This window comes from Martes martes (assembly GCF_963455335.1).
Source record: "Martes martes genome assembly, chromosome: 5".
In the NCBI taxonomy this organism is placed as follows: domain Eukaryota; kingdom Metazoa; phylum Chordata; class Mammalia; order Carnivora; family Mustelidae; genus Martes; species Martes martes.
Genome location: NC_137892.1, coordinates 49,156,204 through 49,180,185, shown reverse-complemented (window position 1 = coordinate 49,180,185; position 23,982 = coordinate 49,156,204). Strand labels below are relative to the sequence as shown.

At 37.7% G+C, this 23,982-nt stretch overlaps 1 protein-coding gene across 1 annotated transcript in view; it reads right to left on the bottom strand.

Moving 5' to 3' along the window:
* The window catches only part of KIAA0825, a gene marked incomplete at its 3' end in the record, with an annotated part of 203,430 nt that overhangs the window by 5,136 nt on the left and 174,312 nt on the right, over positions 1 to 23,982 (bottom strand). The window contains exons 14-17 of the mRNA XM_080804280.1: positions 17,352 to 17,531; positions 13,276 to 13,500; positions 5,092 to 5,500; positions 852 to 1,011 (exon numbers count right to left, since the gene is read on the bottom strand). Of these exons, the coding sequence (XP_080660406.1) occupies positions 852 to 1,011; positions 5,092 to 5,500; positions 13,276 to 13,500; positions 17,352 to 17,531 (974 nt within the window). The remainder of the gene's footprint in view (positions 1 to 851; positions 1,012 to 5,091; positions 5,501 to 13,275; positions 13,501 to 17,351; positions 17,532 to 23,982) is intronic.

Below are 23,982 nucleotides of genomic sequence, written 5' to 3'. Positions count from 1 at the left end.
AAATGCTGTGGTAGGATTTAATTCACTCCTCGGAAATTTATCGTTTTTAAGGCCTACCCCAAAGAGATAAAACACTATAGCTTCCCATTACTCACATTTTAGAATTTTTAGTATTCTGAAAAATTACATTCGTGCATTTGCAACTAAAAACATGCTTCTAATTCACATTAGATGTCACGCTCTAATTCAGGTACAAATGCTCAAATTAAAAACCTGATGAAGTTAGCACACTTGTATTGTTCCTAGTCCACAGCTGAGATACCCGCTCTTTACATTTTTGCTCAAACGGCCAGAAACATGCAAGGTCAGAGGCTTAACCCAGCAGAGACGCATACAAGCATGACATCGGCCCTAACCAGTGCCCATGCATTAATGCATTTTCTTGGGTTAATCGAGCTGCGCCCTAATATGGTTCAATATTCTTCTCAAGTTTTCTCATTATGGAAGAAATCTACAACTTCACCTGACAAGTATGACGTCTGTAGGAGAAGTACCTCTCTCTCCGGAAAATTCATCATTTCACAAACAGCAGATCTTAACATCAGCTTAACAGTCACAAACACACAATTCCCAAACTCCACGTCTAGTCTATACAATTCAGAACTGAACTGAGTTTATGAGCCGTGTTATTGTTTAAACCATATAAATAAAACCTACATTGTTTCGGTGAGGCTTCTGCTATACAAATGCAGAACAGCCAGGGCTGAATAGATTCTATTAATAATGCAATATTGAGTTTGGTATTGACTTTAAGAAGTATTATCACCTCCTTGACTAACCCTTAGCTGCCAGCAGACGCTGCCTCAGGCCAGTACACACCTAATTGCTCGGTAAAAAGGCCGTTTCCCTACCTCATTGAGCCGCATGATGTGATAAATTTGCCGCAGGTACTCGCTGCCACCTGGTTTGTGGCAGATATCCAGGACCATCATGTTTATTTTCTGCTCAGTCTGTTCAAGAGCACTATCTCCTTCTTCTAAGGCTGTGCTTTTCTCTATTGTCATAAACGCACTAAGTACAAAGAAAGCATAGAAGTATCAGTGGTGAAGAATTGTAAAGATGGAAAATAATCAAAGAGATTGAGCGCGGAGAGTCGATGTAAATCTCATATTCAAAGCACCATAAAGACCGCTCAAATAGGTAAGCTTTCCCAAACCGCCCCTGAGCATAGAAACGGAGCCACAGAACTAAGCACCTGAAAGCATTTTAAAAAATTGAATCGTTTCTTTAAAACAGTTCTTTATTGCATTTGTACTCCTATCTATAAAACATTTTCCCATTACTGCAATTGTTGAAATTGCTATAATCATGGGATGAAAACAAAACATTTCTTTTTAAGAACATGTAAGAAATAATTTGTATTTTCTCTTTGAGGATAAAAAGTATCTTTGATGCCTGAAAGAGCTTTGGTATTCTGTCTTTTGTAGCTTCCTCTTTACACCTGTCTTTGGAACACATTAAAGACTAATTAAAGTGTCAAAAGGGGGAGCCTATTATGCTAAATAAAGGCTGGGCACTCACTGGCAGCGTGCTTACCACTGGATATTTTAAATTGGCCTTTTGACACTTGTTGCCTTTTAAAAATATATGGCCTTTCTCCCCCACCCCAACCCCGTTTTCTTCTTGGTAAGGATACCTAGCAAAAGCGACTACCCTGATTATTCTTCAGGAAAAGGGTCTATCATGGCCACCCTGGAATATGCAACTTTTATTAGTGAAACATTTCTTGTTATCAATTTTAAACATTATTCAGATAGTAACGTTGAATGACAAATTAAAAAAAAAAACAACTCCAAATATACCAGTGCAAAAGAAATCATGATATTCAACGTACATGATATATATCCCATACCACTTTTCTTATTACATTGCTATTAGGATCATGTTAGGCTTTGCAATCTAAGTATTCTTAAGAAAATGCATGGTTTTCCACTGTTCCGCAGACTAAATGAAATTTACTGTGGTGTAATCAGCTATATACTGTAGTTCATTACCGAGATTTTGCCATGATTATAAAATTAGTTCTGCTAAGAGTAAGTGCTGCTGACCTGAAGACTGAACCAAATGATACCCAGCTGCTGGACATTAACTTTTATATTGCTTCCACATGTAGCTTCAAAACCTCTTTCTTTAAAAAGAAAAAAAAAACTTTACAACTGTGTAAAGCTTGCAAAAAATAAAGTGAATCCTACTCTTAGACTATTCGTTAGCTACAGTAAATCTTCAAACAAACAAAAGAGACCTTGTTGCAATAAAAGAAGTTTGTAAATATCTTTTTGAAGCTGCATACAGGTTGCAAGCAAAATTTGTCAGGTTTTGTACAGGCTGACATTGAAAAAGTTGAGGCCCTCTGACAAAAGAGTGTCTCAGTGTCAGCCCCTGAATTGTATCCTTTCCTGTCCATCACTGTGCAGGTGAAGCAAATGATTGGATTCAGTCAATGCCATGATTAATGAGTTCCTCTCTGGATTTGGGACTGCCTATCAATCATGTCATTAGGGAGAATGTGCCCTGAAAGAGGCAGACCTTAGCCAAGGAATAACTGCATTAATCTTAATCTGTATATGCACCCAGCCAGCCAGTCAGGGTCACCATGATGAAAAACAATAATCTTCAACTCGACAAATTACTTTGCAAAGACAGACATTTCTTTACTTTTGGGGCTGTGTGTTCTCCAGAATCTAAGTTGACTGTTTACAGCTTGAGTGTTACTACAAAGTGAAGGTTATTTTAATGAATAGTAATGCTTTCAGGCAGTACGCAAGACAAGCAGTGCTTACAGCTGCCTGCCACCTTTCCACTACAGGTCTTTTCACAATTTCCATAAAATCAAAGTTAAATCTGAATGCTAGTGAAAAGAAATCTACCTAAAGGATATTGTGTAGTTCCAAATAATCATCAGGGGGAATTAAAATTTTGATTACCCTAACAGAAGAACTATTTCAGTTTAAATGGTTACATTCCCAAACTTAAAACAATTATGGTAAAGCCAAGGCAGCCCCTCACCTATACACAGACATTGGGGTTTAAAATACATTTTCCTTTATGGCATAGATCTAGAAACTAAATGATCATCGATTCGTGAGAACTCTGCAGAGGGAGAAGTTCACTTGTATAATAGATAATCAATTTGAAATCAGAATCAAGAAGTACATTCCTACAGAGCCCATTAAATCCTGGAAGAGATGACCTAATGTGAGTTAATAAGTCAAATCTACCGTTTCAGATACATATAAGAAATAACTTTAAATTTGAACTCTTATATACTGATATCCGAGAAACTGAGAAAGACATAGCATTGTGCTAATTACATACTCGTACACATTCAGGAACTTTGAGGACTGTAAAACATTTTTTTTATCAATATGTAAAACATTTTTAAAAGATCAGCAATTCATTTTGGATGCATGTTGCAGCAGATAACTAATCAGTCAAATATAGCTAGACAACTCCCTATATAGGAGGTATCAGATGTGTTCGTGCTTTTTATAAAGAATGTAAATAAACTTTAAAGGAAAAATTTTATTAATTTTATGCAAATTTTATTAATGGAGTCCCGTATGTGGCCCCAGGTGTAGAGCTGAGACATGACTTTACACTGATCTTATTGATAGAGGGACCCCTAAATCAAAAGTATCATAAATTTAACTTAATAATCCACTATTTTTATTCTTTTTCCCCCCTCTTTTTTTGTAACCAATGCTGAGGATATGACATCTGGCCTTAATCTTTCATTCATTGGTTTCAATAGCCTCCAATTGGTACTGAATGCAAATGTAAAGATTAAGAAGGCTGTTTTTAGCATTACCAAGCATTTGCCTGACTGCTGTTGTTCTTCCTACCCACAGGACACCCCATAAGTAAATTTCTACAAGTCCCTATGACAAGACCAGGAAAATCACCATTACTGAGATTTTTCCATTTGAATTAATATGAAGTCTTACTGATTAATACAAACCAGTAACGAATATTCGTTATCATAATACCAGTGAGTGCAATGTATTTCAACAGAGTTTATAAATAACAAATGCTTACTAGTTCTAAGCTTGAGGCTAAAAACTTTATTTAGTTTTTCAAAACCACTCCCATCAGCTTGGTATCACCACTGAAAATGAGGTTTTGAGAGATCCCATAATTTGCCCAAGGTGGCCTATTCACAAGGGATTCATTTTTGGCCATCCGATTCCAAAGCCTGAGTTCTTTGTCACTACCACATACTAAGGAAAGTAACAACTTTTAGTCGTTTCAGGCAGAGTGTTAAAATAGTATCTGCTAGCGACATGAGGAGATTTTAAAAGAATGGGGGGCAGTGTGTGTGTGTGTGTGTGTGTGTGTGTGTGTGTGTGAGTGGTCTGAGAAAGGGCTGGCTTAGTGATCTGTAGGCCATATGAACTGTAATTCCTTTATCAATATCATGCGGTTCAAAAGTGAAGACTAATTTTAAGACAGGAGTACTCTATGTACATATTTAAATTCATCAGGGACGCTTAAAAATCTTAGCAATACCACAAATCACTTAGTTCTTGGTGACAAACCTATGAGAAGGCTGACATTTTCATACAGAAACAGCTGGGTGTGTTTATAGCTCGAGTGTGATATGCCCCAGTTGCCCTCTGGGATTCTTACATTACCAGATGAAAAATGTGTACCTTTTTGACAATCAGGTACACAGAAAGCAATAAAAAGCCTTTTATACCCATTAATTCCTTCTTAATTTAATCTCCATGGCCAATCCATTTACAAAATGCTCCAGGCTATCCACGAGATACCTGTTTGTGCACTGAAAAGGAATGAAACCAAATTCTCTCGGGTTTAACTACCACCCTTTTTATCAGAAACCTTAAGAGGGTGACTAAACAGGTATAATGTTCCAGCATGTCAATGGGGTTCAAATTTTAATAAAACAAGGAATGTCTGATAATCCTGTTTTTAATGGGATATTTATCTTTTTCTGTATTCGTCAAAGTTCCCATGAAGTTAATAAAATAACCACTGTTGCCTATCTCCCAGTCTTTTGTTGTTGTTTATTGGTGATTTTGTTATCGTGAATGTTATCTGATGAAACTCAGTGAGAGAAAAACATCGCCTTACCATTCGGTGCTCAGTTTCCTTGCTTTCACCAATTGGCTCTCAAGCCAGTTGGGTTTTTCCTGCTCGATGCTCTGTATGACCTTCTGGGTCATGTGATTAGGGCCACTTGTCTGCTTTCCCATGATGCTTTCCAAACACACACAGATTAAATCAAGTTTCTCTTTACTCCCTCTGTCAAGGGAGGCACCTGTTAAAAGTTCCACAGTGTTTCCATCCTCAAATATCCGACATATAATTACAATCAAGTTCCAGACAAGAAGGCTAGCTTTCTTCAATTCAACAAAGTTTTTTGACATTTTTCTCTCAGACAGAAAAAAGAAGTATTTAATTGGGGGAGGCAAACATGCAATCACCGTAGGTAACTTGCTGATTACAATAGATACTGCCTGAGCAGCAAGCCTTGTGAAGCCTGGGGAAGAAAGGAAAGAAAAGGTATGATTAATAGTAGCATTTGCATTCCGTCACTGTGTTGTTTTGAGTGTTGCGTGGGGATGTCTAATTTTTGTGGAGAAAATTGTCGAGAAGAGCAAGTGCTTGACATATTCCGACAGAACTCCACTGGGGTCCCCTCCAGGGCTGCCTAAAATTCCTCAAATCTCAAACTCACTTTTTTTCCCCTTTCTCAAGAATGAAGATTAGAACGTTTAAAATTATTATACTTTTATCTACTAAGACTGCAGGTTTAAAGGGCTCAGGTGCCCTCTTAATTAACAAATGTAAAGGCACTCCTGTTGGACCTCTTTGTGGCCTTTGGTACTTTCTTAAGCCTCTTTCTCCCTTGGAATCCATAACAGAATCATTCTAGATCTTGCTGTCCCTAGCGCCCCTTCTTCTACTTTTTAGCCCAAATGTTACCTCCTCAGATACCTTCACTCACCACCCATCCAAAGCATCCCTCCATGCTCTTCCCATGCCAGGTCCCACTTCCTCTCTGATATCTACTTTGTCACCTAATAATTACCTTCTTAATTGTTAATGATCTGTCACCCTCTACTATAACATAAGCTCCATGAAGACACTACTGTATCCCCAACATTTAGTACCTCATATATCAGCTGTTCAATAAAGATTTGGTGAATGAGTAAGCCAACAAACTGTTTCCCATGCTAGTTCTAGTTTATACTAACACCTCTTAAACGTAGGTATTGTTAAGAAGTCCTTGCCTTTTGAATGATGATTTCACACACTCTCCCTTGCCTGGTGTCATTTCTCTGAAGGATGTACTGATGCTCCCTCTCTAGATCAGGGTGTCTCAACTTTGGCACTAATGACATTTGGCCTGGATAATTCTTTGTTGGGAGGAACTACCCTATGCACTACGAGATGGTTTAGCAGCATCTCTGGTCTACACCTACTAGATGCCAAATAACATTCTCAGTATGACCACCAAGAATGTCTCCAAGCATTGCCAAATGTCCCCTGGGAGCAAAATCTCTCCTGGTGGAGAACTACTCTTCTAGACGAGTCTTAGAATCTTCAGTCTTGGCCTTTCTCCAAGGTGACAATCCTACAACTACAGCTTCCTGTTGGACATTTCAGTTCTCTGTTCTAGTAATCATTAACTCATTATAATTAAGATCAAATTAATTGTTTTCCTGCCAAACTAGCTTGGCCTTGCTGACCCTCCCCCTTCCCCCTCTCTGTCCCCCCATCACTTCGATTCTTCCTTCTTTTAAAATCTTTAAAGTAGTCTTGTTGATCTTTCATTCCAGAAACCACATTGATAAATCCTCCTACCCCTTCATCTCTGACATACAGTTTCACCTCACTGTGAAACATGGCTACTGACCTATGGAAAACCCTCCTTACAAAAGGTACCCGGACTGCTGCAGTGCTCTCCTAACTCATCTCCCTGCTCTGGACCATGCCCAGCCTCTCTCTTGTGTCATGAAGCCAAATTAACATACCATAAAGTGTGTTATCTAATTTCTCAGCCATGGTTGTTTGACCTGCTCCCACTGTTATGAGATCAGTCTCTGGAGTGTTGCTGTCAAAACATTCCACAGTCCAGCCTCAGCCAGTTTCTGTAAACCTTATCTTTATTTTTATCCTCACTGCTTTTAGGCTTCTGAATATCTCATTACTCTCACATGGAATGCCCTCTCTCTCCATGGGTCACCCATTTTTTTCAACTCTTGGTTCAAAGTCCTCTCCTCCTATGAATTTATTCGAATGTATTATCTGCATGACCACTTTGGTAATTAGGTCTGTAATATCCCATGCTGTCATCTTTCACATTATCATCTATTATCGTTTATGTTATTTATGTCTTCATGAGTTGTCTTTACGAACAGACGAAAAGCTCCTCAAGAACATGGAAAACAACCTCATCAGTCTTTGATTATCCCACAAATCCAGGCGCAGTGTTTTAATCCACTATATACATAACAGCATTTGAAAAATTAAACTGAGTGACAGGCCAAAAGAAGATAGCTTCGAGTTCTTCAGTAAAACATTCTTTACTGCTTTTGCTAAACAAAAATACTAAAACAATGTGAAAAATTTTTCAAGATATTTGTGACATTTAAAGAAGTCACTCTGCTCTAAAAAATTATAAAGCTCTTGGAAAACATGTCTTGTCTGGTGACTCCACAGAAATTCATGACAACTTAAGAATCATGTTAAAAATGAACTGGAACCGTCTTCATAAGTGTGTTAAAGTGGGCCCAACATATATTTGAAAGATCTCATAAGATTATTGTGTTCAGTAAAATAATAAATTCGAGAACACCTAATTCAGTACTCGGTAACGAATAGTTCCCTGATAAATGTTTTCTTTTTATCCAAATGAGTATGCTTAGATGAAGCTTGAAATAGAGATAAAGTAAATTAAGAAACTCCTTTGTGACCACTCTTCCCTGTGTTCTTAAATGATTTTAAATGTTTGTTGTTCTTCACGTGTTTGTGTCATTTACTCTCTATTCTACTCTCAGGTGTTTGACTTAAAAGATTTTATCTTGTGTTCTGTTTATTCAAAAGTGAGTTTAACTGCAGATACCAAGGAAACATTTGACAATCTAAGAAGATATCAGGTAAAGATTACCAATTCTCTTCACACCTGCACTTCTTGATATTTTAGAAAATCTGAGGACTCCAGATACTCAGATCCCCATACCTTATTAAAGCTTATGGCAGATTCCAATCAGAACCTTTAGACTAATGACAAATGAATAAACCCAAATCATAGGGACTCTGTGGGAGTCTGTGATGATGTTAACAATACTCCAGGAAGGGATCTTTTAGGAATGCCACACATTAATTCTTCTGTCCTTATTTAAATATTCTGGCTTCTATCTAAGCCATATATATGTTACATGTTAGAAGGGCCAATTTCAGAGCTGACAAAGTGTGAAAAAAATGTATGTCTTAGGATGGATGCAATGTGATATGAATATTTATGTATTTATCATTTCTTTCTTCCTAGACACGAACCACTGGCTGTTAATAATATATTTTGTGATTATAAAACATGCAGAAAGGAAATTTACAATGAATGAAGTAAAGACAAAATAATATCTTAAAGTCATTTTTAAAATGTTATTTATTAATGGTATAAGATGTCCATAATAATTTCTTGACTGAGGATAATGTCATTTAATGTGCTTTATTATTTTTAAAATCTGGGCTTAACATTTTGATACAGTGATTCAAAAGGCAGGTTCTAAGTTTGGTTTGTTTCAATACTTGATTTTACTAGCTGTCTTACGTGAAAAAGCTATTACATGAACCTATGTAGATCCACACTGGAACAAGTGTATCAATAACTGTGCTTGTGAAATCATGGCACTTGCTTTTCAATCTCAATCATCAAATAGGCAAAAGCTGTTGTTGACATTTGACTGCAAAATATTCATTAATCATAATGTCAATGGTTATTCTTGAAAACAAATAGAAAAATATTTCATTTTTGTATTTTCAAGAAACATATTCAGGAATCACTGAAACTCTTATTTGGAAAACTTTCAATTATGTTAGAAAAGTCTATTTCTAGGTTCTGAAGTGTGTAGATAGGATATTTTTATTGGTGATACTGGTTTTTATAAAAATATTTCTGGTTTTTATAAAATGAACTATCTTTTTTTTTAAAGATTTTATTTCTTTATTTGACAGAGGGAGAGATCACAAGTAGGCAGAGAGGCAGGCAGAGAGAGAGGGGGAAGCAGGCTCCCTCTTGAGCAGAGAGTCCGATGCGGGGCTCAATCCCAGGACCCTGGGATCATGACCTGAGCTGAAGGCAGAGGCTTAAACCCCCTGAGCCACCCAGGCACCCCTAAAATGAACTATCTTAATAATTTCTGATACCATTTTGTGTATTTATGCCATCAGTTTCTCTCCCAACAATCTGCATGCAAATGATATCATGAATACATTTTTTTCTCTTTCCTCTCCAGAATCCACTCATTTAAAACAATTACTCCAACAGTTCTCCCATAAAGCATTCTTTTCATTCATTCATTTATTTTTAAAAGATTTTATTTATTTATTTGACAGAGAGAGAGACCACAAGTAGGCAGAGAGGCAGGCAGAGAGACAGAGGAGGAAGCAGGTTCTCCCTGCTGAGCAGAGAGCCCGATGCTGGGCTCGATCCCACGACCCTGGGATCATGACCTGAGCCGAAGGCAGAGGCTTTAACCCTCTGACCCACCCAGGCGCCAAATAATCAGGGCCTCCTCTCTCTCTCTCTGCCTGCTCTCTGCCTACTTGTGATCTCTCTCTGTCAAATAAATCAATAATAAAATCTTAAAAAATTATAATATATTGGGGTAGCTGGCTGGCCTAATGCAACTCTTAATCTTGGTGTTGTAAGTTCCAGCCCCACAAAGGGTATAGAGATTACTTAAAAATAAAAACTCAAAAAAACTAAAATAAGTAAAAAGTAAAATAATTTACTTATTTTACTAAAATAAGTAAAAATTTCTCTGGTATAACTTTCATTTAATTGCTGTCAATGAGGGATGACTGGGTGGCCTAGTCGGTTCAGTAACTGCCTCCGGGTCAGGTCATGATTTCAGGGTCCTGGGATCAAGCCCCGCATCAGGCTCCCTGCTCAACGGGAGTCAGCTTCTCCCTCTGCCTGCTGTTCCCCTGCTTATGCTCTCTCTCTCTCTATTTATTTATTTATTTAAATAAATAAAATCTTTAAAAGAAATTGCTGTCAATGAAACAAAACAACTACTTTGGTTATATCTGTTCTTTGAAACATAAGGGAGCAAATACCTAAGCTGAGCTGTAGCAGAAGCATCTGAACTTTCATTCAACTCTTTGGTAAATCTCTTACATTGTATGATTTATTGTCATATTTATTTCCTTAAATCCTCACTATTTTCTATGTAACAGTATTTACTGACAAAGTAATACAAAAATGCATTTCAGTTTGTCACCATAGTGTTTTCCGTGTTCTCTCATTTTCACCATTTCAGGAAGGACAAATATTCCCTTAAGCTAGTGACTATTTGTCTTTTAATAAGTTAGAATCTTAAAAAAAAAACAAAACACCACCAACAACAAAAAATGACTCTAATTATTTATCGTTACTTAGACAAATACTGTAAAATACTCCATTAACTATCACTTGACTTAAAACATTCTTAAAAACAATTACAGAAGTTTGTCTTCATGTTTTGGATGCTTAGTTTTGAAATCTTTTGCTAATCAAGATGATTGCCAACCACCTTTAGCTAGTATCTCAAGGCACGATACCTACCTAAGAGGGATTCATTTTTAACAATCATGTATGGGAAGTCATATTTCAAATGGTTCTCCAATATATTTCCTTTTTTAAAGTCTTTTTTTTCTTATTTTACCAAATCTGATCAGATCATCATCATTTTTACCTTATAAATACATACAAAGAAAATAATGGAGGAAAGTGACTGCATGAACCATTTTGCGTACTCCAGGTGGATATGACAATAGGAGAATACCATGGTTCTCCATCTCTCTACCCTCTGTTAGACTGACAATGTTCAACCTTTATTATCACCACCGTATGCAAAACAGATAATATTTATAGGCCAGACATTAAGTCCCTTACTTGTTCAATTGATATTTACTAAGTGAGTTACCACTATATGCCAAGCATTTCAGTTGAGGTTAACTATAAAGTAGATACCTCCTCTTGGTGCTCAAAGACTAGTAACTGGTTCTAAATGGGTGTAAACACCCCTGGGAATGTACAAGACAATTCTTTGATATATGAGAAGAAAGGAATAAATGAAACTTTACTAAAATATCATATGAAGATTGTCACTGTAACTCTCCCTTGGTCTGTGAGGCCATTATGGGGGAGTAATGGACAGGGAAGCCTACTCTTTCATTAGCATATGCACTTTTTTTGAACCTGAGGTTCTTTGAAAGATTATGGAAGAATTCTAGAACACCTGTACAAAGCAAAATTTTTCATGAATAGAATGACTTGAAAGCCACAAACAAATTAGTGCTACTCATACAACAAAAGTTAGCTATAGATTATGCCTCCTGAATTGCTCAAAATCTATGACATATCTAAAAGCTAGAATGGAGGAGAGATGGCAACAACTCAGACAAGGAAGAACTTAAGTAATGAAAAGCTGACATTTTCCAATTTCAATTAAATGGCTTTACTAGATTCAAAGGCAGTTTAATAGGGCTTGGACAGAATTAAAGTATTACTGTGAAAGGTCACAGATAGATAATTGATTTGAGTTGGTAATATAAGGTTGCTGGATAAAAGCCACATTAGTTAGGATCTCCATAGAGAAGAATGAAAGAAAGACCAGTCCCTTCAATTGACTTTAGTAGGTTCAGTTAGAATATTTTACCATTGAGTTTCCTTAAATTAATGAAAAATATTCTTCTTTAAAGATAAATACAAAGGAAAAAGTATTATTTAAAAAATCCTACAGAAGATTCATTAACATGGTTACATAATACACATTCAAAGGAATCTTAACACAAAAACACATAGGTACAAAGAAACCACGTAAGAGGAGAGGTGTTTTTGTTTTTTTTTTTTTAATTTTATTTATTTGCTTGACAGAGACAGTGAGAGAGCACAAGCAGGGGGAGCAGCAGAGGGAAAGGGAGAAGCAGGCTCCCTGCCAGGGAGCCCTATGTGGGGCTCGATCCCAGGATCCTGGGATCATGACCTGAGCCAAAGGCAGACGCTCAACCGTCTGAGCCACCCAGGCGCCCAAGAGGAGAGGTGTTAATAAAATAAATGAGGGGCACTTGGGTGGTTCAGTCCGTTGAGCATCTGACTCTTGGTTTCAGATCAGGCCATGATCTCAGGGTTCTGAGATTGAGCCCCAAGTCCCACTCAGCGGGGAGTCTCCTTGAGGATTCTCTCCCTCTGCCCCACCTCCTCACTCTCTAAAATAAATAAATTAAAAAAATTTTTTTTTAAGATTTTATTTATTTATTTGACAGAGAGTGAGAGAGCACAGCAGGAGAGGAAGAGGGAGGAGCAGGCTCACCTGTGAGCAGAGAGCCCAATTAGGGACTGGATCCCAGGTCCTGGGATCATCACCTGAGCTAAAGGCAGACGCTTAAGCGACTGAGCCACCCAGTGTCCCAATAAATAAATCTTTAAAAAAAGAAAAGAAATGAGTAATATGAACTCATGGTTCTAAAATATACTTAGAAGCATAGGCCCTAATAGGAACAATGCACTGGATTCAGAACTGTGGATATTGGGGGAAAATACTCTGTCCAAACATGTAGTTACTAAATGGGGTATTATTTTTTTACCTAAACGCTACACAAGTAGGTTTGTTAACAAGAGAAAAGAAAGTAGTAATTGGTGGTTGCAGTGGAAAAAACTTCGAGGAAAAATATTACACTGAACATCAGAGCAATATTCTTGAAAGTATAAATTTTAGATTACTTAGTAGATTTAAGGTTACTCACAATCATTGAATAATCCATGAATACTAACATGATCACAACATATCACAGAAAATTCTGATTTGGTAGTTAAATAAAGATAACCATTTGAGTCATTTTCATTTCTAGTTTCCTTGGTCATAAGGCTCACAGTAAAAAAAAAAAAAAGAAAGAAAATTTATAGGTCCCAAATATACAGAAATGGTGGAAAAGGGACTAATACAGCTTACAAATCTTAAAATTTTTAGAATTTTACTTGAGTCATATCCTGGAAAATTGTTTCCTCAGAGATATGTTTAAGAAAGAAAGAAAGAAAGATACCTTTGCTTGATTCCTTCCTTTTAGTTTCTTGTGGAATATAATTCCATTCCTTGGGAATGCTCTCACGCAAACAATCAGGAACACTGTGCTTGTTGAAGTTGGTCTCACATTTCCTCCCAGAGCTCATCACAAATATTATCTGCTGTACAATGTCCTTGACAGCATCGGTCAGTGCCAATCTCAAGCATCGGATGACCTCTAGCTCGGACTCCATGCACGTTGAGACTTTAAAATCAGACAACATATTACAGTTAGCAAACCTGGCAATATTTTGTGTGTTATTCAACTGGGAATTCAGTTTCTTAGTAATCTAATTTAAAGCTATAGAAAAGGAGAGCTTCTTTTAAACTTGAAATCAAATAATTAATAAGCAGTCCATAAACATTTGGGAAAAAAAGTTTCTTCTTAGTAATAAAGAAAACAGCAATTAAAATAACAGTGAATAGCAATATCTGCTTGTGGTTTGGAACTCTAATGGTAGAAATATAAACGGTATGACCTTCTTAGATGACAACTTGGCAACAGTATCCACACTTTAACATTTTACTTACCTGCTAACCCACTTAATTCTGTCTCTAGGACTTTACCCTAAGAAATTAATTATAATCATGTAAAAGATATAAAGGAAAATTGAAAATAATCTGAATGTCCAATAACTGGTTATTTGTTTAAATACCTACACATCTACACAACAAACCCATATCTTATTCACTAAAAAAATAAATAAAGGCAGGTTAGGAAAAGCATGACATGCTCTTTATTTTAAATACACACACACACACACACACACACACACACACAAAAGAGTTAAAGGATGTACTCTACAACGTTAATAACGAGGTTCAGTGACTGATGGGATTTCAGATATTTTCTTCTTCCTTCCCTTTTTTCTGCTTACGTTTGCTTCTTTCATATCTGTAAGGACCTATTTAGCCAGAGCGACTCCATCTTGGTTAAAAGCCATTTTGTTGTTTGTGCAGTAAAACTTAAACTGACCCTGCCCTCCCCCCCACCCCGCGAGAAACTTACTTAGAAGCAAGTCTGGGAAACCAGTAAAATATGGTCCGCTAGTTCCTAATAACAGAGCCCAGAATACAAGGACAAGTCAGGCCAGGTGGAGACATCCAATCAGTAAAGCACACATAGTGTCTCCCTAACCACCGAAGAATGAAAACTCCACCTTTTCGGCACCAAACTTGGGTGCCAATTCTCACCAGAGTGATAGGCTAGTTCAAACAGCTACTATAGGACAAATTATAATTCATTTGGCCACCTGCACGTGGCCTAACATGACTATACAACTTTCTGTGTATGTTACAATCTCATTGGCCACCTATGTGTGGCCAGGCTTTTGCTCTATAAAAGTTAGTCTGTGAGGCTTGGAGAGGTCGCTCTCTTCGGAGGCAGCCCTGACCGGTCAGTCAATCAATTCTTGAATCTGTAAGACGGGGAGGCGTCGCTCTCTTTAGAGGCAGCCCTGACCAGTCAGTTGATTCTTGAGCCTGTAAGCTGGGGTGGTTGCTCTCTTCGGAGACAGCCCTGGCTGATCAGTCTGACTTCTAATGCTTGGCATAGAATAAAGCTTTGCATAACTTTAACTTTGTTTCAGTCTCATTCCCCTGGCCAATCAGTCTGACTTCTAATACTTGTCATAAAATAAAGCTTTAAATAACTTTCACTTTGTCTCAGTCTCATTTCGTTTAATAACAGACCTAACAGTATCCTCCCTCCCTTCTGTCCTTTTGTCAGCCATTCTACCTTCTTTCTGATTATATATATTACCCACCATGACTATGTATTACTTGTGTGATAAATGCAAAAAAATTTTACTTGTATTTTAATATGACAGCAAGTCTTGGGATAATCACTTTAATCAATACAGAAAAGTACTTACATGTTTTTTCCCTCAAATTTTGAGGTGATATTTCTTTCTTTTTCTTTTTTTTCTTCTTCTTCTTCTTCTTCTTTTTTTTAACTTTTACTTACTTAAATAATCTCTACACCCAATGGGTGCTCAAACTCACAACACTGAGGTCAAGAGTTGCCTGCTTTTGTGAGTCAGTCAGGTGCCCTGAGGTGTATTTCTCACATGACTCAATCCATTGTTAAAACCACCATCCTGCTGGGATGCCTGGGTGGTTCAGTCTGTTGAGTGACTCTTGATTTCAGCTCAGGTCCTAACCTCAGAGTCCTAGGATCAAGCCCCTGTGGAGCCCTGCACTGGGCTCTGTGCTCAGTGGAGAGTCAGCTTCAGGAGTCTCACAAAATACTCAGTATTTTGTCTTTGTAAACCCTCCCCAAGTGAAGGTCCAGATTTTGTAGAGAATAAATGGTGGACCCTTCACAGAAAAACTTTAATTTTTCTTACTCATAGCTCATCTAACAGAAAGTTTTAAATAATACCTCTAAGTATTCACTTACGTATATATCTTATACATTAGTGTACAAAAGTTGAGACCCTCATGACTGCTGTAGGGTCTCAGGTTCCAGAAAATATTTAAGATCCAGAGAATATTTAATATTTACAAAGAAACAATTTAAACAAAGATCAAGGGCATTTCACAAATTTGAAATTCTGATCCTTTGAAACACCCCACACAGTTCGGACTGTATTAATAAGTCATACCTATTTTGAGAGACTTGTCTGACCTTGTGGAGAAGGGTTTGCTCAAAGTGTAGATGAAAAGAAGACTAATTAGGAATGAGTAGCATTTTTGCTTTCCGGTGGCAGCACCTAAAGGCCACTGGTATCTTCTAGGTCATTTTTAGTACAGTTTTGTGCTAAGAATCAAAATGGTTCAAGAGCTTAAGAGTTGAAGAATAAACAGTGGTTGAAGCATGTGGGTCACCAATTCTTTTTAATCCTGGGAGAGAATTCGGCTCTCGATTCACCTGAATAACTAAAAACAATAGGGGTGGAAGAGCTTTCAAGTTATTTTTCTTTCAGTCCCATAAAGTCTACATCAGAAGTAACTAAGTCTTTCTAACCTGAAAACTGTCCCTCCTTTGGGTAAAGAGGTAGCCACAAGAAATACATGGAAACTAGGAGATAAAACTTTAAAAGGAGATAATTATTACACAGCCATTAAGTAATAGATTCAGGTTTTTAAAATCATTACAAAAAGTTATCTATTGCTATTTTTCAGGGATAATGATGAAGAGAAGATGTAACATAATGATTTTAAACTAGCTAAAAAGATACTCAAGTAATGTCTAGAGGATAGTGAAAAAGTCCAGGAAGAACAAAACCATGAATATGAACAAGTTAGATTTTTTATATGGGTCCCAGGAAATACTTTATGGAAATGCAGTTTCCAAAACAGTATATAAAACAGTTTATAGGCCGACAGCCAAATGTAAATGATGTAAATAGTTACTGGACTAACTACTAAGTTTTCATTCTTTGTTTTCCCAAGATATTATGTAGAATTAAAGTCAGGATATTAAGTTGAAAATAATGTAAGCACCTTTCCACCTGGCCCTGAAGATGGGGAAAGCCAGGAACACTTCCTATTCAGAAATGCAACCTGCTCTGGCTTTATCATCCATTCTAGTTGTAGGCAGAAGAACAATACAAATGGAAAAACATATGGTCCCCAAAGGAACAATAGAACATGCTGGCTTTGAAGAGAAAGAGGCACTATGGTCATAATAATAAATGCCTTTCACATTTAAAGAAAATTGACCAGTGGTTTTGTCTATCAGTTTGTTGAATAAACGCATCTAAGAATCACAAAATATTTTTTCAAAATATTTTATGCTCAATAGCAAAACTTAATCTATGGTAAACATTAAATTAAATTTTTGTGAGGACACTTTCTAATAATAATTTAAAAAGAAATTCTGTATTACATAATTCCCAATCTTCCCTTCACCTTGTCCCAGGTATACTATATTTTGATAGGACCTAACAGTTAATGATTCTCAAAGAAATGTTTATACTGAAAAACAAATGTAAGAGAAACTTTTACAACAGACTCAGCAAATGTGACATCAATAAAATCTTCAAAACATCTTTAAAGTTTTATTTAATTACCTATAAAACACTTCTTTTACAAATAGTAAATTTCTCATACCTGGGATATTATATAGAAAGTCCCACAATTGTTCTTCTTCCATGTAGTTCACAAAAACATTTCCAAATGTTTGTGGAGAAAAATTGCAATGGTACAGTACTTTAAAGATGGTTTCTATCAAGCTGGATTCTTGATTCAGATTATTGTCTGTATCAGAAGCTTGTTCTTGAAAGGTACGTTCTTGGGAAAAAAACAAACTGATTTAGTAAGATAGGTATCAGTGAATGTGAGTAGATTCTTATCACTTAGGGCACCTGAGTGACTCAGTCAGTTAAGTATCCAACTCCTGATTTTGGCTCAGGTCTTGATCTCTGGGTAGTGAGATTGGGCCTCTCATCAGGCTCTGCACTGGGTATGGAGCCTGCTTAAGAGTCTCTCTCCCTGGGGCACCTGGGTGGCTCAGTGAGTTAAAGCCTCTGCCTTCGGCTTGGGTCGTGATCCCAGGGTCCCAAGCCCCGCATCGAGCTCTCTGCTTGGCAGGGAGCCTGGTACCCCCGGCTCTCTCTTTCTGCCTGCCTCTCTGCCTACTTGTGATCTCTGTCTGTCAAATAAATAAATAAAATCTTTAAAAAAAACAAAAAGATTCTCTCTCCCTCTCCCTGTGTCTCTCTCAAAAATAAATAAATAAATAAATTCTTATCACTTACCCAAGCATAATGCAGTAAAGCTGTATTTGATTAATACTTACATATAAGAGAAATGGCACATTCTTTCAGAGTAGTGTCCTACCCAACCCAATATTGTTGCTGAGATACTTATGCTATCTGTAGGGGGAAAATTTTGAGAAGGGCCACAGTGACATCATTTCAAAAGGCAAAGCTAGTTTACCTTTAGGTCAAAATACTCTTTCTCTTAAAGAAAATTTTTTATTCCTTTTGTCATTAAAAATTAATATACATTCATTCTAGAAATTCAAAAACAAACAAAAAAAACAAAGAAAATTAAAATTGTGCCAAAACCCAACAAGTGATAGCCTATATGTGATGCAGTGTTTCATTTGTATTAAATACAGATATACATAAATGAATATGTGTATGTATAACTTGATCACCAAATAGAATTATTCTATACATATTCTTTTGTTTTCCAAAACCTGTGTAAATCCAGTTCAATCTTTGTATCTCTCTTTTGGATTTGTGTTCTGAACCTTATCGTACCCTTTATTCAGAACATACATTTCATGAAAATTCAGTTACAATCTTCCCAGAATTATGCTATAGATTTACAAATAAATAAAATAGGTTTACAAATGTTTACAAATAAATTTACAAATAAATCTACAATAAATTTATAAGTGTTTCTCAAACCCATAGATACTGTCATGGCGATTTACCAATTGGTTCCTCAGTAAAACTATTTAAGGAATTCCCACAAAGACAGAGCCACCTTAATTGCCCTTTTCAGCCCTCATCTGGCTCCATTATGACTTCCTCAAAGACAAGTAATCATAAGTCCCTACATGATTGTATTTATAGGTTGGACTGGAAAGGTGAAATAATAATTTCTATTTTGTTTGGACTATTAGCATGATATGCCAATATCATAATATGTAAAAATATTTATGGATTAAAGATAACATATAACACTGTATGTTAACTACACTGGAATTAAAGTAGAGCAAATAAATAAACATATCTTGTGTCTTATATTTTAAATATCTTGAATAAATAGAATCTAGATCATTTTGGAATGAGTACAGTTCTTCTCCATGCTCATTTGAAAATTTATGACTTTTATGTTTCCTGTGGATAATTTTACCTCTGTGATGTGATTTGCAGGATCTAGAGAACCCTCCTTGGGATTTTTGCTAGGCCTATTGGTAAAGTGGCATTCCCTCTCCATGGAGTTGCTAAGGTGGGAGAAAGTATACTGGAAGTTACCGATGGGGATTCTGGGGAGGACCTGACTGAGAATGAATCCAATACAGTAAGAAGTAGAACCAAGAGATAGAATATCCCTGATGATATGATACGACCCTGAAAACCTGGATCCAGCAATGTCTATGTATTTGTGTTAGCTGAGCTGATACATTCTCCTGAACTGTTAAGCCAGGCTGATTTGTGTTTCTAGCGCGGACAGTCTAAAGCATAAAAGATTAAATGACAAAGAGTCCTAATCTAGGCATTCATATTTCCATCTTTTTTTTTTTAAGATTTTATTTATTTATTCGACAGACAGAGATCACAAGCAGGCAGAGAGGCAGGCAAAGAGAGGGGGAAACAGGCTCCCCGCTGAGCAGGGAGCCTGATGCAGGGCTCAATCACAGGCCCCTGAGATCATGACCTGAGTCAAAGGCAGAGGCTTAACCCACTGAGCCACGCAGGTGCCCCATATTTCCATCTTCTTTATTCAAAAAGTTTCGGCAGTTCTCTGTCATTCCCTCCCTCAAATTCCTCTGACATACAACTGTCAGTTATCCTTTCTGTCATTCCCCCATGTGTAAACCTTCCCCTGAATTTCCTTAGCCTGACAACGAAGAGTTGGCACAATATTTTTCCCCAATTATATTCCAATCCCCAAATACCTGTCCCACACAGATTGGTTTACTTGCTCTTCCTCATAAATGTTCCCTCCCATCTCCTTTTGTTCATTTATGCTATTTCATTAGTCTAGAATGTTCTCCTCCAACAAAATCCCCATGGTTTAATTAATCAGTTAATGAGTCAGTGGTCATATTATCCTAGATGCTGAGGCCTATGCTTTCCAGGGAGTTACTGACCGTGTAGATGTATATGTTTGTGAGGGGAGGGAAGGAGAGGGGGGACTGCAAGGTAAGGAGAAGTAGGGTGACCATACACTCTGGTTTTGTCTGGGCACTCCTGGTTTATGTCTGTTGTTCCGGCATAATTACTGCTAGCAACTTCTTTTAAAAGTGTCTGAGTTTAGATGACAACTTATTCAATCACCTTAAGTCTAAATGGCTTGAGAATAAGGCACTGCGAAAATACAGAAGACGATGCTTTAAATTTCTTTAGAGAACACAGAGGAGAGCCTGTTTCGGCTCGTCTTTAAGAAGGAGTAGAAGTTTATCAGAGTGACAGGTCTGAGGTGCGGGTACTTTCCAGTAACGCAGAAGGGTTAGTGGAATGACGAGCAGGCAGGTAGCTGCCGGCAGGGTGACACAGCTGAAGTGTGCCAGGTGTGCGGGAGGTGGGAGACAAAGCTAGTCAATCAACACAGCATGAATAATCTACAGGCTCCGTGAACCGTGCAGAGAGGATACAGTTGGAGAAAGGGGGTGGGATATGAGCAATAATTACAATAAAAAATAATTATTATTGTTATTACCATATAAATGTGTCAAGATGCTTCAATGAAATATGATTATTTTTAGATTTTTCTCTGTTTTCCTTTGCCCTGAAATAAAGTAGTCTGTTTCTGTTTCCTTGCCACAGAGGGTTTTGCTATCGATAAAGCACAAATAGACATTGAAGTCAGTTGCCTTCCTAGATTTAAAAAAAAAAGGAAGAAAGAAAAAGGAAGGAAAGAAAACTAAACCTTTCAAATCGTTATTTGAACTACATGAAATAGCCATTTTTTTGTAGGCCGAAAAGGTAAAATATTGGCACCACCGTATGATACCAAAGTAGAATAGTGTGTGTCTTCTGAAAGAGGAGATGCTCTGGGACTGGAAAGCAAAGCCCCTGGGTCGGCAAGTAGCAGTGGCCAGGGAGGCTGGTCAGTGTGGGGCCCTGAGGGAAGCCAGCACCCTGACACAGCCTCTCGGCCTCCTTGAAGATTCCAAGCCCCACCTGACGGCTGCACCTGAACGAGGTGCCTGGGTAACTGATGACCAATAAAGCCTCACAGGGACCTCAGCACCACCCTGGGACTCGGGTAGGAGCCCTAAGAAGGGCATTAAGTGTTCTGCCAGCCTGGAAGGATGGGACCCAGAATTTTCATAACACTCATTTGCAGATGATAGGGGATTTTGATAGGTCTTTTATATCTGAGTTTAGAAAAAGAGGTTTATACCAGCTCTGAAAGCAAAACTACTATTCACAAAGTACTTACTGCATGCCAAACATCACATGAACTGCTTTACAGACCTCATGTCATCTTCATCGTACTCCACGGAACGAGTGCCGATGATCCCAGTTTTACAGAATCGTCAGATCAACACAGTGAAGTTGAGACAAATGAAGTGACTTGCCCCAAGATCACAAAGGGAGTAAGGATTTGCCTGTGCTGTTTACATTAAACTAGAATCTCCAACATCTCAAAGTCTGCTTTGCCATTTTTTATTTTATTTTATTTTTTTTTTGGACAAGAACCTCTGAATGAGGAGTACTCGGTCCAAATCAGACATTCGGCCTGTGGTAATTTGCTGTCTTCATTCAACATCCTTTAACTTCTGAGAACATTCTACAATTTCACATACACTATCTTAGTCCATGTCATTACTATTAGACTTTCTCTGAATGTGCAACTTGTCTAGAGCCATCTTCCCAGCACCTGGAGCTAAGGTTTTCATACCAACAAAGGAAGAAAAAAAAGCAGAGGGGAGAAAGAGAAAGAGATCTGTTGAGTATTTTTTGTTGGGTTTTGGTCCATCTCAAAATTGGATTTTTTGAGATGACATTTACCTCCTTATCACAATATTCAAAGGTTTTTTTCCCCCAAGTTTCATCCTCCTCATAATCTACTGTATCTTTTCTAGTTACCTTCTCCTTGGAAATCCTCTTCTCTCTTGACTTCCTCATGGCTATGCTCTCTTGGTCTCACGGTGCCTCATCTTTTCTATAGCTCTTTCTCTTTGATCATCTTGAACCAGGTTGGCAAGCTTTTTCTATAAAGGGCCAGATGGTAAATATCTGGGGCTTTGCAAGTCTCAGCTGCTCAACTCTGCTGTCATAACATACAACCAGTCATAGACAATATATGAATGCATGGTCAAGGCTGTAAATAAAACTATTTACAGAAACAGTAGTGAGGGGGAAGTGGCATCAGCCCATGGAGGCTCCCCCAGAACCTTGGCCTTAGCCTTCATTGAAACTTCCTGCTTCACACCTAGCTCAGTGATCCTGTTATCTTTTGATTTTGAACACCACTTTTGTGAAGAAGTTTGTAAATTCATCACCTCTATATCTAAGCTGGCCCTTTCATGCTCCTTGCGGTATTCTCTATTTCTAACACCCCACCATTGTCTTTTCATCTCCAGGTTCCTTGCCTTAGCAATTTGTACTCCTTCTCTGAATTGTTAGATATTATAAATTAAGTATGTCTCTCCCCTTAACTCCATTTCCATAATGAATCAAATGTTGATTTTTTAATGAATCAAATGTTGATTTTTTACCGTATTTATTTATTTATTTAAGTAATCTCTACACCCTACATGGGCCTCAAACTCACAACCCTGAGGTCAAGAGTTGTATGCTCTTCCAACTGAGTTGGCCACCTGGTGCCTCTCAAATGTTGATTTTTTTTTTTTTTCCCAACTGCGCGCCTTCCTTTTTCCCAACACTATTAATTACAGTTTAGGGTTTTTGGTAGTTTGTTTTTGTTTTTACCTTTTAGTTTAATCAAAACAATCCCCAGAATTCAAAACAATACCCAGAATCTAACTCCACTGGCTACCTTTTAAAGTCCTCCATAGGGGCGCCCAGGTGGCTCCGTTAGTTAGTCTTCCATAAACCATGCCTCACAAATCCAGACTTACCATTTCCTATTACCTCCAATATTCCAATGTAATTTCTAAGTCGAACTTCACCCACTGTCTAAGAGGGTCTGAATGAAGAGTGAGCCTCAGTGGATTTTAGATGTTTCTAAGGTCTGTGCCCTGGAAACCAGGTGAAGACCAGTACCTTTGTGAGGCACTCATGCCCAAACCTTGGTTTTCCTTAGTTTGTGAATTTCTTATACTACAGGAATTTTCCTCTGTGTTCTCTTTTATTCTATCTCCCATTCCTTTCAAGAAGACTCAGCTAGAGTTCTACGATTTTTGCCTTCTTTTTAAGGTAGTCCCTTCCCTTTTCCTCCACATGCAGGTCTAGCCCTTTCCTTTTCCTTTTCCTCTGCCTTCTGGACCAGACTCTTGCTTATTTGATGTAAAATCCTCCAGGTGTGTTTTTATAGAATCTTCAGTCACGAAAGACATAAAAATCAATGAGTTGTAGATCTGCATAAAGTATCCATTGTTAGGACAAATGTCAGCCATTTAGCCTCATCTCCCTCAATCAATAATTTTACCCAAGAGGTATTTTCCCGTCAGATCTACAACTAACCAAGGCCTGTACTCCCTTATTGTTTTCCCCTTTAATATGAGTCACACTCCTGTCTTTCTCCACACCTCAAGGTAAGGAAGGAGTGGGGACTCTTCTCAGTGGTGAGCTTGGAGCCCACCGGACCTCCGGGACTTGCACTCCCTGGTCTGTTCTCCCCTCTGTTAGTCTATTAGGGCTGGTTCTGCTATTGCAAGGGAATCCTACGGCTTTCAGCTCTGTTGGTGGTAAGGGGGCAGCTAGAGCAGTTGGAGGGACAGAAGGATCAACTTAACTCTGGAGATCAGTGTAGGCAAGCCATATTTAAAGCCATATTTTCTGACCCAGGTTTTACCAATAATAAAGCTGCTATTTTGAATTCCATCTGCCTCTCCTTTATCTATCAAATGTCTTATACATTCTATAAACAA